At 31.8% G+C, this 14253-nt stretch overlaps 1 protein-coding gene and 1 long non-coding RNA gene across 4 annotated transcripts; one reads left to right on the top strand and one right to left on the bottom strand.

Moving 5' to 3' along the window:
- Positions 1–6444: 6444 nt before the first annotated feature.
- LOC142532837 (lysine-specific demethylase JMJ26-like) lies at positions 6445–11846 on the bottom strand. 2 transcript variants are annotated; one of them, XM_075639362.1, is made up of 13 exons: positions 11600–11846; positions 10188–11035; positions 9941–10059; positions 9762–9858; positions 9552–9684; positions 9413–9476; positions 8612–9320; positions 8078–8407; positions 7497–7811; positions 7337–7409; positions 7013–7098; positions 6816–6935; positions 6445–6726 (listed from the first exon to the last, which is right to left on the bottom strand). In XM_075639362.1, exons 2-13 carry the CDS (start codon positions 11001–11003, stop codon positions 6640–6642), a joined length of 2949 nt encoding a protein of 982 aa, XP_075495477.1. In that variant the 5' UTR covers positions 11004–11035; positions 11600–11846; the 3' UTR covers positions 6445–6639. The 2 variants fall into 2 exon arrangements, with proteins under 2 accessions (XP_075495477.1, XP_075495469.1); XM_075639354.1 differs by having other exon boundaries at positions 10188–11010; positions 11604–11846.
- LOC142532852 (uncharacterized) lies at positions 6643–7919 on the top strand. Of its 2 annotated transcripts, XR_012816627.1 has the most exons (4): positions 6643–6729; positions 6855–7047; positions 7129–7180; positions 7701–7828. It is a non-coding gene; the product is annotated as an uncharacterized LOC142532852 (long non-coding RNA). The 2 variants fall into 2 exon arrangements; XR_012816628.1 differs by lacking the exon at positions 7129–7180 and having other exon boundaries at positions 7701–7919.
- Positions 11847–14253: the final 2407 nt, after the last annotated feature.

Here is a 14253-nt window from a genome sequence, read left to right as displayed (position 1 = left end):
ACTTTAGAAAATTGAGATGCGTACACGATTCTTCTTTTGACTCTCGTCTCCTGATACACTCATCGATGGCATGAGAAACGCCTATAAATAGCGGTGATTGAGGTCCCTAAGCACACACCTCAGAAAACTAAATACACCATCTATCGAGATGGTGGAGTGCTTAGAAGACTTCAATCGGAAGGAAAATCAGAGAAATTAAAAATTTTCAATGGCCGAAGGTAACACTCGATTCGCTTCCGCATATTATTTTCCATGTTTATATACGTGCAGAAACATGATTTTTTTAAAAAAACATTCTAACAGTATAAACACATTCAATCTAAACCGGAACAAAATTATCCATATCTTGTATGGAATTAACATGAAAAATATCAACTAAAGCAACAAGAATTTCAAACAAGCACAATCAAAGCTGCATAAACAACAAAACTATTTTTAACTTGGAAAACCTCCTCAATGTGAGGAGTAGAATAGACTGAATAGTCCACTAAAATAATCTTCATTATAATGAATAATGAGATTACAATGTGATCACTACCAAAATTAATCAATATGTAGCTAGAAATCACTCTCAAGATATCACAATCTTGAAATAACAAAAGTATTTAAAAGATCTCACCCAGAGACCGACTGTTTAGAATACATTACCATCAACATAATCTGTCTCCACCTTTTAGAATGTAACTCAAGATGTTTTGAGTATGATGTCCAAATTTTGGCACAAATCACGATTAGATTTTCATCAACAACTATCGCAAGCAAGCTGCACAGATTTTATGTGGAAAACTACAGCTTATCTTTTGACATATTATCAAAAACAAAATTAATATATTTTTATACAAAAATTAATTTAAAATGAATGAAATCGTTTCAATTTGATTATTTATTAATATTGAAAATTATTATTATTTTTTTTAAAAAAAATTAATTATTTAAATAAACATGTTGAATTGACTTGAATATTTGAAGTTTAATTGCAATAAATTTAGCAGTGCTTTATTTGTTATCTTTCGTAAAATCAATATGTAAAAAATATTATATTGAGAGAGATAAATGCTTGAAATAAGAAAAGTTATTCACGTTAAGTGGTAAGTTCAAATAAATTTTTAAAAAAATCATAATACTAAATTAAAAAATTCATAGGTTCTAAGAAAAAGTTTACAAATGTTAATAAAAGTCATGCAAAATAAATTTACAAGATTCTGTTAAAATCTTTAGAAATATGTGGAATTCTGCAAAAGTAGGTAGAAATCTATAAACTTCACAAAAGTGTGTTATTTAAAAAGTTAGCAAATCTTTACAACGAATACACCCTTGAGCTAGTTACCTAGTAGTCATTTTTTTATAAGGGAATTCTTCATAAAACTCTTTTTTCCTTCTAAAAATTGTAGGAGAAGTTGATAGTATGTTTGTAGTTTGAAATTTTAAGTTTTTTTTAGAGTAACTTGAATTTTAAGTTAATTCGTTGAAATACAGTGTAGTATGATAATTAATGCACAACATAAATTACACAAAAACTTATATAAAACTCTTCATGAGTCAATTTTATGATACAGATTTTCAACCCGACCTCAGTTAATGAAAAAAATTATTTTATGTCAAAAATATTTTTCTTTGTAAATATGAAGCAAGTCAAATCTGTCATATCGTCTCACAGAAAGCTTACTCCATAAATTATACTACTCTTACTTACTTGAATAATTGACTAATTGTTCATAAAGATTAACGTTTCAAATAATTGATATGTTGATTATATCTCGTATTTTAGTAGGTCTCTTGTGAGAAAGTCTCACGAATATTTATCCGTGAGACAGATCAACCCTACTCATATTTATAATAATAAGTAGTACATTTAGAATAAAAAATAATACTTTTTATCGATTACCCAAATAGGAGATGAGTCTTATAAAATTGACTTGTGAGACTATCTCACAAAAATTTGGCAAAAACTTGTATGAGACGGTCTCACAGGTCGTATTTTGTGAGACAGATCTCTTATTTGGGTCATCAATGAAAAAGTATTACTTTTTATGCTAAAAATATTACTTTTTTATTGTGAATATCAGTAGGGTTGACACGTTTCACACATAAAAAATCGTGAGACCATCTCACAAAAGATCTACTCCAAAAATTTATGTGCTCGTATTCTCATCTATTCCTATTTTGCGGTGTCTTGCTATTTTTAGACATACCATATATTTGGGAAGAAAGTGCATACACGGCACTAAAGTCTATTAATTTGGTGATGTGATCCAAATCAATCTCTTTTTAAACTATATAATGATCTTATCATATTTCTTCGGCAATTAGATAAAAGAGGATCTAATCGTATCTCTACTTTTTTTTAACAAAATCCAACTCAATCGGATCTTTTTAAAAAGAATGATAAGATATTTTATTTTCTTTTTTTATTCTTCTTTCTTTCAGTGATCAGATGAGATTTGGTCATATATATACTTTTAAAAAACAAAAACTAATACATGGTAGCAAATTACACATATACCTCTTTTATTTTTCATTACATTATGTACCCAATCAGGGGACAATAATGTAAATTTAATAGATGGAAAGTGAAACCCTAAACATCCTTTTGCACCCTATAAAAGGACACATGGGATGTTGAGGATCTCAAACCTCCATCCTATTGATCTCTTCCCACACAAGAGGGTTAATGAGAAAAGTGAGAGATTTTGTGTATTATTTCAACGTTAAGTGAAGCGCGAATCTCGATCTCTAACTATGCTCAAAGTTATGCCATGGTATTTGAGAATCTCTTGAATGTACAATCCAATTGCTGATCTGAACATGTGGTCAGATCCACAGGCGTCGAATGATCTAATATAGAGAGTGATTGTTATGATTTTTCAGAAAAGAGAATTCAAAGGTTAGTTATTTTTTTATTTCAATAGTAATTTTTCTACTTTCATTAATTATTTATTTAAATTTTACAATTTATAGAATGAAGCCTAATAATCTTAGTTATTATCATTGTGATTTTTTAATAATTTCCACACTTACATTCAATTTGATTGAGATCTAAATCTTAGGTCATGAAAGTCATGATTTGCTCTATGTATTTAAAATTTTTATTCATTTTATTTTGGTTGATCTATATTAAATTCATGGTTCTATCTCTCTCACTCATTCAAATGTTCTCTTCATATATTAGATTTACTAGATATAAGTTACAAAATTTTATGAAATATGAAAACAAAACAAGTACAAGAAATTGGAATAAGTGCACTGAGATTTGGTTTTCTTCTTATATTATTATGTAATAGGTGTTGGAACTGAAATTTTGATATTATGTTTGTTGTTTATATATATGAACATGGTTAATTCTTCTTCTTAATAATTCTACTTAATATTTGATAGTAGAAAAAACTTTGTAATTTTAAGTTCATCAAAAACAAAACTATATTCATATTAAAAAACAAAAATATAATAAATTTATTGTTTCATATCAAAATTAAATTTTAAGAATTTTTCCAAAGTTTTCAATAACCAATCTATAATTATTCCATTTTATAAACCAACAACCTTGTGGTATCATGGAAAAATGGTATTTGGTGGAATTTGGAATTAAAATAAGCATTTTAAGTTTTGGAAAGATAGATTTAAGAGTAGGTCTCTTGTGAGACGGGACAGGTCAATCCTACCGAAATTCACAATAAAAACAATAATTTTAGCATAAAAAGTTATATTTTTTCACGAATTACCCAAATAAGAGGTCCGTCTCACAAAATATAACTCGTCACACCATCTTATACAAGTTTTTGCCTAGATTTAAAATGTTTTTGTACTTACAAATTTGAAGGGATTTAATTACACTATTATATACTAACTTTATCTGCACGCGTTGCTGTGTGCATGTATAGTAAATGTTTTATTCAAACGTGTACATGTACAATCCTTTGTTTTTGTATATGTACTTTTGTTATATAAAAAAAATAGAAATCTAATTTAGATTTTTTTTATGTTTTTAGTAGTTTTTTTACACAATTAATTAAATTTTTTAAAAAATAAATACACTAAATATGTAACCAAATACTGAATTTAAAAAATTAATGAAAGTAGATTCAGGTATTTGAGGAATTAATTAAAGTAATTAGAAGTATTTCAAGTATGTTAAAAAATATATCATGGCTCCAATGTTTTTGCCTCTATTATGACTAAGTTCTATAATATAGCATAGATAAATCATAGTTATTAAAAGTGTGCACGCCTCAAGCATGCGTTAGGTGCAGGGTAGAGAGGTAAACGATCCAAACCAAACCAAACAGTATCAGGCTTGAGCTTGGCTCGTTTAAGATTGTTTGAGGCTCGAGCTCGATTCGAGCTTTTATTATCAGACTCGAGCTTGGTTTGTCTTGAAATTACCAAGCTCGGGAAAAGCTCGAGCTCGGCTCGTTAAAAGCTCGTTTAGCATGTTAATCAAGTCAGGCTCGAGCTTGATTCATTAATAGCTCGTTTAGCATGTTTAACAAGCCTAGTTGAGCTCGGCTCGTTTTCGAGCTCGTAATGCATAGAATTGAGCTCGAGTTTGAGCTTGATTCGAACTTGTTAAAAATTAAATATATATATAAACTAATTTTAAATCAAACATAAAAATGTAAATTAATTTATAAATAACCAAAACGACACAAATAAGAGCTAAAAAAACATAAATCAATATATTATTGAACATTCCAAAATAATACATCTAAAATATTCATCATACACTGATATTACCATATAAATAACAATGAAAGAATTTCACCTCGTAATACTTCAACTAAGTTTGTATCCTACAAAGTTCATAATAACAATAGTACTAATATTTTTATTTGTCTTGTGTTCAATTCCTTCCATTGACATTAGTACTATTATTTTAATTTGTCAACTCAACAAATGAGTCAAGCTCAAGCTTACGAGCCACCTAAACGAGCCGAGCTCGAGCTCGAGAGCCTATTATCAAACATGTTTGCGAGCTCACGAGCCGAATATCTTTAGGCTTGAGCTTGATTTGATTAATTTTTCGAGCTCAAAATCGAGCTTGAGCTTGGCTTGATATGATTAACAAACGAACTCAAACGAGCTTTTTATCAAACCGAGCTTCGAATAGCTCGCAATTTACATCCCTAGTGTGGGGGCAGTTGTGAGACGCAGAAGCGTGTGTCTTGGTGCTATGTAGTTGAGATTTTGTGTGTGAACATAAATAATTTAAGCCAAACAAATTTTAAAGTCCAATTAGCAAAGTTCATTCTTATTTAATGTTTTTTCAAAAAAACCCTGGATGCATACATTTCATCTCCCTCATGCTTAAATTCTATGTGCAAGTAAGGATGTATATCGTATCGTACCGAAAATTACGGTATAAGAATATTTTATACTGATATCTTCGGTACATATAACTAGCATATCGATTATAACGAAATTGTATGATATACTTAGATTTCGGTATAAGATTAGTATATACCATTTTATATCAAAAAACCTTATATTTTAAAAAATTTATAAATTTATTGTTTAAAAATATTCTATACATTTAAATTTTTATATATTGTTCAGTATTTCGGTATTCTTGTATATAACAAAATTTTCAAATTTCATATCTTACCGTATCGAAAAAATCGGTATCGTTACCATACAGGGTATATCGAAAATTCGGTATTTTTTCTCACCCCTATTTGTGAGTCACAAATTGAATGCAACTGTGCAGCCCAACATTTTGTGAGTTTCTTCATTGCACTAGATGTTCAATCAAGGTAATATCTCGTTATCCCAATTTATGCAAGTTCTATCTTCCCATATCTTGTTTGTGTTGTTGAATCACGCAGCAAGGTACTCCCCATACACTTAATTGATCATGCTTCTTTTTATCCAAATTGGCAAATTCCAAAATTCTATCATGCTTCTTTTTATCCAAATTCCAAAATTCTGTTTCTTTTAACGTATTTTCTCGGTTCTTGATTTTTCTTGCCCCACTAGCTTTCACCAATATCCTTATGATTTTTATTTATATTTTTTGCTATCTTTGTAAAAATATATAATTTATGTAATAATATTGTATAAATCACTTTATATATGCTTTATTTTAAAATGCGCTTTATTTCGATAAAACGTGCGATTTGCTCTGCGTCTTTCACCAATACCCTAACTCCACCGACGTGTGATTAGACTGAAGATGTACTGAGCTTTGAGGTTAGCACCTCCTAATCCTTGCTCTAGTAATTTAGTGCCAAAAGGCGTTGTAGAGATCGTGAATTTAATGTGAAATGTATAGTAATATCCGTTTACTTTAACTTATAATCAGGAATATATGTTTTATTATATCGTCGAATACAATAATTGTTTCTATTAGATATAGCACGTTGTGTTTAAGCTCTGTATGGTTTAGAAGATTTGAGTCTGCACCAATGCCACAAATTTTTTGGTAAAGCGGCAAGCATTCGGTCGTACATATACAACTCAATAGTTTATAGTAAATAATAGATAACATATGAAAATTATGTGTTGCTCACAGGCAAGTTAAAGAGATTTACCTTCACTGTGAAAATCAGTCAATAAAAAAGTATAAAAATGTTTCTACAATGTGGACATGCTAACATCCATTCCAATGGTATTCACTAGCAAAATTGAATGGTTTATCACTGCAGCTTAGTCATTGCAGGCAACCCTCATCGAGCTCAATTTTTCGAGATCTTCGAGTGCTTGGTTAACGGCATACACGATCATCTTCTTAACCTGGTCAGTATACCGAAATAGTGAAAAAAATTTGTTTGAATTTATTCTATCTTCAAATAAAAAGCACACAATCATATATAACAAGCTACCTCTAACTTGTCTTCTTTGGCTCTATGTTCTTTTGGTAGCTCTCTGAATTCTTCAGTCAGTTTAAGGCATTCATGTATATTTTCGGGAGATACAAAGTCGACAGCAACTTTCGTGCATGACTGGAAAGCAAAACATTAGATAGGAAAATACCAAGACATGCTAACTCAAGAAATATTTGAAACTGGTTGAAATTTACCTTCAGATTTCTCACTTGGTGTGGACACCCTGCAGGTATGAACACTGCCTCTCCAATTTTTTGCTCAAACGTCCACGGTTCGATACCTGAATTGATTGAAAAATCGGTTCTTTCAGTCTTGTCTCCAAAGAATATAAATGGGAACTCAACACCGCTAAAACATCGCATGTAAAGGAACGTCAACAAGAGCGTTCTAGTGCATTGTAGATTCTTATCCAATACGTGTTTCATTTGATGATACCATGTGAATCGCTAGAAACATGTGAAATGTATGGCTAACCTAATATCGAAAGTTTTGTAAGGGATTTAGAGATTCGAACTAACCAAATTCTTCTTTTAGCTTCTGTTTATGTGCTGAAGTCAGGTAGAACGATTGGTCGTGAATTGGATGAATTACCTACATACGAAATTTTGGAGGAGGCACAATTTAGTACATCACTTGATAACAAAAAAATTATGTTTTAGTAAGTATTATAATAATCACCTGATGAACAGGAGAGCAAAAGGTGTGTCGAAATTCATTTGAATGTTTGACCAGATATTCTTTCAATTTGGGCACATCTTCCCTTCTGAATATGTCCCAAAGGGCACTGCCTTGCTTTGAATGCACGTTAGGCAGGAAATCAGTAACTTCTTTCTCTTTTTTGTCATCAAAGTTGATCTCACAAGACTTTTGCTTTCTGTTCAGGTCTCTGCTTTCTCTTTCATCCTGAGCTCTATGCATTTCTTTGAACAATTTGATGGCTTGGTGCTGCTCGGGGCTTAATGCTACGTCTGCAGTGTGTGTCAATATATTCACCTGAACCAGTGAAATTAACGAAAGTTTGTCACACAGCGTAAGATTTGAAAATTGTAAATTTCTAATGATGAAGTGATACTCATTCTAACATTGAATTCTAAATATGGCCAAGTGATTATTGATAAATGATAAAAAAGGTGATATTCCTGAATTTGGTGCGACAAACTTCGAGTGGCCTGTGCTAAACAATACGAAAGTTGGATGAATTTAATTGAGGTTATTTTTTAAAGTACAAATCAAATGATATATGGTGTCCGAGTTCATACCGCATCTGACATATCCAAGTGAAGTTTAGTTACAGAATCTCCTCTTCCAAGTTCCTCCCTGATCCCATATGCAATATATGTCTTTGGACCCAAATCAGGTTTTATCACACTTGCTGGCAACTTCACAGCAAGGTTGAGGAAACCATTCCTTGGATCTGTGTATTCTTGGAACGGCAGTGCGCTAATAAATTCATCACAGTGACGGGGCAACAAATCCTCAAATTTGTCAGATGGCGGCCAGTCCTTGAGTTTCAGCATCTCAGGCCACAAATTCCCATATGTTCTCCCTTCCGTGTAACCTTTAAAGAATTTACGAGTACAAATCTTCACCTATAAAAGAAAAAAACAAAGAACTAAATATTAGCATCAACGGTCTGCAAACAAAATGTAAAAATGACAGTCACACTGGATTTGTTGGAATAAATATGAGAACACCATTGGACGATGGAAATATATTATCGATTTTGAACTCTATCTGGGGCAGATAAAGATTAGACATTATTCAAATACAGGACTTGAAGAAAGTTGAACTACCTCGCAACCAGCCAGGCAATCAATAGCCTTCACATCTGACATCCTTGAAATGGTCCTTTCGTCTTTGTGCTCACTCAATGCTCGCCACATAACCAATGGTTCCCAACTTAATCCACTAGTCTGATCAAGAACGTTTCTAACAATAACAGGCTGTCCTTTAACCCAATGCTTGCGAAAATTCAGAAACTCTTCCTCATTCAGGATGTTTTCTGAATCTGGGCAATATAAGCAGTTGTCTTCAGAGCCCTCTCTTGAAGCGGCCCTACACAACTTTCCAGACTCATCATCACAGCACCTAGTCGGAAGCATTTTCTCCTCTGTAATCTTATATTTACTTCTGATTTTCTCAGCCCGTGTTCTTAAACTTGAGATAAAGTCAGCAGGAAGGAGGCATTTCAGCTCTAAACAGCAATCGCCACATCCACCCATTTCTTTTGGGGCGCAAAAAATCCTCCCGTTGCTGCTGGAAACCCAGTCAACGGGCATGGTAGAAATATCATCTAAAGCCTCTGTATGAGAGGATTCTGGTATTGGTTCTCCACCATGCATGTAATTATACCCTTTATCTGCATATCGAAATATTGTTCTGTTGCGACCTTTATCTCGTAAGCGACCTCCACGAACATCCCGGCCACAACTGAGACACAGTTCATAATTGCAGTTTGCGCAACTCCAATGAAGATCAACAATTGAAGTCAAACAGTGGTTGCTGCTCCACAGCCGCGAAAGAGGAAAAAATTTATACTATGTAAGTGTCTATTTCGGTAAGAACTTCAGGTCAAAGGAAACAAGATCACTTACCAATATACACGCTCACCAATGGAGCAAGTTGCATGTTTTAGTTCGACATTAGATGGAGCAACATCTGACCATGTAATACCGTGTTAAAACAAAAAATAGAGAAGCCTTCAAAAACGTTATCCTGGTTTAGGAGACATACATTGAGATTTAGCTTCTTTCTCAATCTCTTCAATTTGTTCTTGATGAATAATTTCAAGGTGCGGAAGAAGTTCACTGATGAGATATTGCAGGTGCCAAGTCTTCTCCCTATCAGTGAGATCTCTTCGAGATGTCTGAAATTGGAGAGTAAACAAGTATTAGTTGATGAGGTAGTTCAGAAACACAAAACTGTCTCAAGAAACAAACGAACCTTCAACATGTTAGTTGAATGTAAGCACGAGTTGCAGTTACAATTTCCACGGCAGAAAGGGCAGACCTCTGACACTTCCTCTTCGGATAATGGATACCTATATATATACAAGTTATAAAATATTAAAATTTCCACATTTATTTAGAATAAATATAGAAGGATTAAGGTGGTATGGTCACCATTGCTTAATGCAATGGATGCAGTAGCATTTCTGTTCGCACTTTCTACACGGAACAACAATCCTTCTATCTGCTCTCTGACACTGATGACATTTTAGGGATACCCTTTCATTTAAATTCTAATTACAAGGAGAATAAAAAACACGAGTTAATGATCAAGCAGATAGGGAGATAAAAGCATCAACATTCTACAGAAATCACACTAAAATGAATACAGAAAGAATTTTCAAGTAAAATAACTTAATACCTTTATTTTTGTGGCTATATTCCTTTGTACAGTATTCCTATCAGTTTTTCTTATTGATGAACAAGAACTGGCAGATGTGGAGGGTGAGGAACAGGAGTTAGACATAGAATGTTCGGCAAAGCCATCATCTTTCCTTTGTGTGCCTGTAAAACTTTGTTTTGCATTATCTTTATCATGATTTTGGTATTTTGCCTCTATGGATGAATTGCATTCTCCCGTCATTGTTTTTATCAAGAAAACTACATCCTCTTCGTCATCAAACCAATCACCTACGAAGAAATTAGTTTCTACAAACTTGTTTGAGGCAGTACGTCGCTTTTTTGATGTTCTCTGACCATCCATCTTCTCAGTTTTTTTTGGCTCAGTGCAATCTCTGGCCACTGACCGCCTTTTCTTCTCCATGCTTGCATCCCAATCTTCTTCCTCATCGCTTTTTCCCCTTTTATTCAAAACTTTATTTCCATTGACATATCTCTTGTTTGTCCTTCCACAAACTCTTTTCTCAACGGAGTCTTTACTCACTTGACTTGTTGCCTTTGCAAATGATGGTTCTTTCATAGCCGAAACAGAACTATTTTTAGCCGGTATCAGTAAAGCAGAGGCAATTTTGGTGCTTCCAAACATACTTGTTTTCTGATTACACGCATTGTTCATTTCTTGAGGCAAGAGTTTTACTAATTCCTGTTCATCCTCATCCAAATTCAGGATAAGCCTCCGCCTTCTCCTCCTCCTCTCAACCACACTTCTTGGAGCCACTGCCATTTCGTTTTTTAGGTAACAGATGTCAGGTTCTCGCTTCATTATCAACTGTGCCATAGCCACACTGCATATGCATGTATGATGGATCACTTATTGTTGATAAAATAGATTAACATTCAATTACACGTCTGCAGATAATTGATGATCAGGTTTACATGACGGTATCACATATCTATTTACATAAGTCAGGTATCTATAAAGGTGAGACCGTCTTAAATGAGTGTTAAAGCATGCGTTTTTTTTCACCTGATTTAAAAATTCACTCCATCGACAATTCATTGATCGCAAATAAAAGGCATACAAAAAAAACACTGATTCGAGCATTAATGTACCTATAAATTAACACGAACTGAGAGAAACGTGCTGTTTCAACGTCAACGAAATTAAAACAAAGCAGTTGACTCTGGATCAGTTCATTCATCAGTTCGCATTACATCGTCATCGAAATTTAATCGAAAACAAAATCGCAAAACGATCCAAACAACGCTAATCCAATCCAATCAAGAAACATCCAATCAACCAATCAAGAATCCTCGTAAACAAGATCATCAGTCTTAAACCCATTCAAACAACACATAGAAAAGAAAAAAAAATGACAATCGTGCATCGCGTACGCATTCAAAAACAACCTTAAAAAAATGAATTATTCCGACCCACCTGATCGATCTTGTACAACAATTTTCTTTCACAAATCGATCCCAAACATCAGATGATTCCCAGAAGTGATCGAGGAAGAAATCAAATCCCGTTTGCAAGAATAATAAAACTTGATGAGGCGAATGCAACTTCGAATGCGAATGCGAATCCGAATCCGAAAGCAAAAGCGATGAGAAACAATCTAAAGAATCTCGTAAAGAAAATAATAATATTTATTGCGTGAGATTGTGTACTCTGCTTTTGTTCGAGAAAATATAGGATTATAGTTATAGTTTGATTCGGTGACGAAATAAATAGCACATATAAGTAATATTTTTTAATAATAAAATATATAAAAAATAATAATAAATATAATTTTTGACTTTGTTGATTAATTTGATTAAATTTGAGATAATGTGATATTATTATTTTGAAAATATTAATAAAATATTATTTATTAAGGATAATATTATAATTTCAATTAAATGATTTGATTGAAGTGAGATAAATGATTGGTGATTTGATTGAAATAAGATAAATGATTGATACAAAGATGATGCATCGAACATGATATTAGATTGTTTAAAAATATGGATAAATAATATAACAAACCAAATGATATCATAGATAATTATCTTTTTAAGATAAAATAAAATAATTATTATATTTTATTTTAAAAAAATGTTGAGTAGGTCTCTAGTGAGACGGTCTCACGAATCTTTATCTGTGAGACAGGTCAACCTACCGATATTCGTAATAAAAAATAATATTCTTAACATAAAAAGTAATATTTTTTCGTTGATGACCCAAGTAAGATATATGTCTCATAAAATACGATCCGTGAGACCGACTCACACAAATTTTTGCCAAAAATATTGTTGTACGATATGATATTAATTGGAAATAGAAAATAAAATTTGGTCGTTGGGTGGCGGCCGTAGATGCCACGGCAGGTTAAAGTTGTAATTTTGTTAGGTCAAAAGTCCTGAGAGTGATAACTTCGATTGACTTAATATTTTGGTCTTTGATTTGACGTACGTACGTTGTTTTTTTCTTCTTTCAACTTCAATAAACAAAAACCAGCCATCCTTATATTTATGCTATGTTTGTCCCAAAATATAATTAAACTTATTCGCATTGTTTTCTAAAAAAAAAATTTCCAAAAATATATTTTTTAACTTGATTTCACATTTTCTATACGATCATTTCGATTTCTTTATTTATCAATATTAAAATTTTACTTGCATATTACATTATAATATTCCAACCAATCATATTTTTAATTTCGAAATAAGGGGTTCTTACGTAAAATTCATTTGGACTATGTTTGGTCGTGATTCGGTCTCTACAAGATTTTTTTTTTTTTTTTTTTTGGTTCGGTCTTTGACAAAAACAATTTTTTTTGTTCTAGACTCCTAGGATAAAAATTTTGCACATATGCCGCCCTCACTTCACAATTTTGCTCTTCTTTCTTATTTTTCTTTCCATGATTAAAAAAAATTAATAGCTCCAGATATCCTTAAAAATCGAAATTTTTCGATGAATTTTGAAAATCCGAACTACTTAATTGTAAAACTCAATTTTTATTGTGTTCATTCAATATCTTTATTTCATTGTTAAATGATTCAATTGTTCGTTAATGTGGTTGCAGTTGTTAAATAATACAATGACACTTTGTTATAACATATTGTTAATTAGATGAATATAACTCGACAGAAGGTATATTGATTAATTAGGAAATTCAGTAAAAAGCATGGCTTATGAATTCAAATTCAATAATTAAAATAGGATTAAAGGATAGGTGAAACGAGATTCTAATAATTGTTTGCTTATTATTTGAATTTATATAATTTTTATTGTGTTAATTCAATCTCTTTATTTGAATTTCAATTTAGTTTAGTAATTCATTTACCCTTCTTTCTTAAATAATTAAAGAATTGTGTTTGATGTAAATTTTTCATATATCAATATTCGTGGGAACGATATTCCTATTTGTTATACTATATTAAAACTTGACCAGTACAATTGTGGTAAATTATTGTGTTGCAAAAGTTTGGTCACCCTTTTTATTTGGGTTCAGAGATTTGACTTATTTATAATAGAATCCTTTACTATCCATTTATAGATAACAAAAAATAAAATAAGGATAAATTATTCTGCATTCTCTGATTCCAAATATAAATTGTTTGACAATTCCTATTTTAGAGATTTTTTTGTTTCAGCTTCCTGGAACGGCTTGTTTTTCAATCATAGTTCCCCCACGACGAAACTTGCTTTATTTTCCATTTTTGGGTTAAAGGAACTAACTCAGCGATTGGTTATGTTCATCTTATGGATAAAATGCAAATGAAACAAGGTGTTACTTCACTTCTTGGTCCAAGAATGGAGTTTTTTTTCTTTTTGTATTAACATTTAACAGCTACTTTTTCGGTTTTAGGATTCGATTTGTCTCCTTGTCTGGCAATGGCATTTCCGAACTAAATGGTGAATTGATGCTTTTAGAGTCAATTATTTCTGAAAATTCAACATTGCTTACAGACAGTCAATTATTTCTCAAAAATTAAAATACCTTTTGCAGCTTCTGCTTGGAGGATTGGCATTTCGCCTTGATTTAGCAATAAAGGATTTCACAATAATAAATTACAAAATCCATTATATTCTTTATTTTATA

The sequence above is a fragment of the Primulina tabacum genome, chromosome 2, assembly GCF_025594145.1.
Source record: "Primulina tabacum isolate GXHZ01 chromosome 2, ASM2559414v2, whole genome shotgun sequence".
NCBI lineage: Eukaryota > Viridiplantae > Streptophyta > Magnoliopsida > Lamiales > Gesneriaceae > Primulina > Primulina tabacum.
Note: the sequence above shows the minus strand (reverse complement) of the source record. Positions and strands in the feature narration are given on the sequence as shown.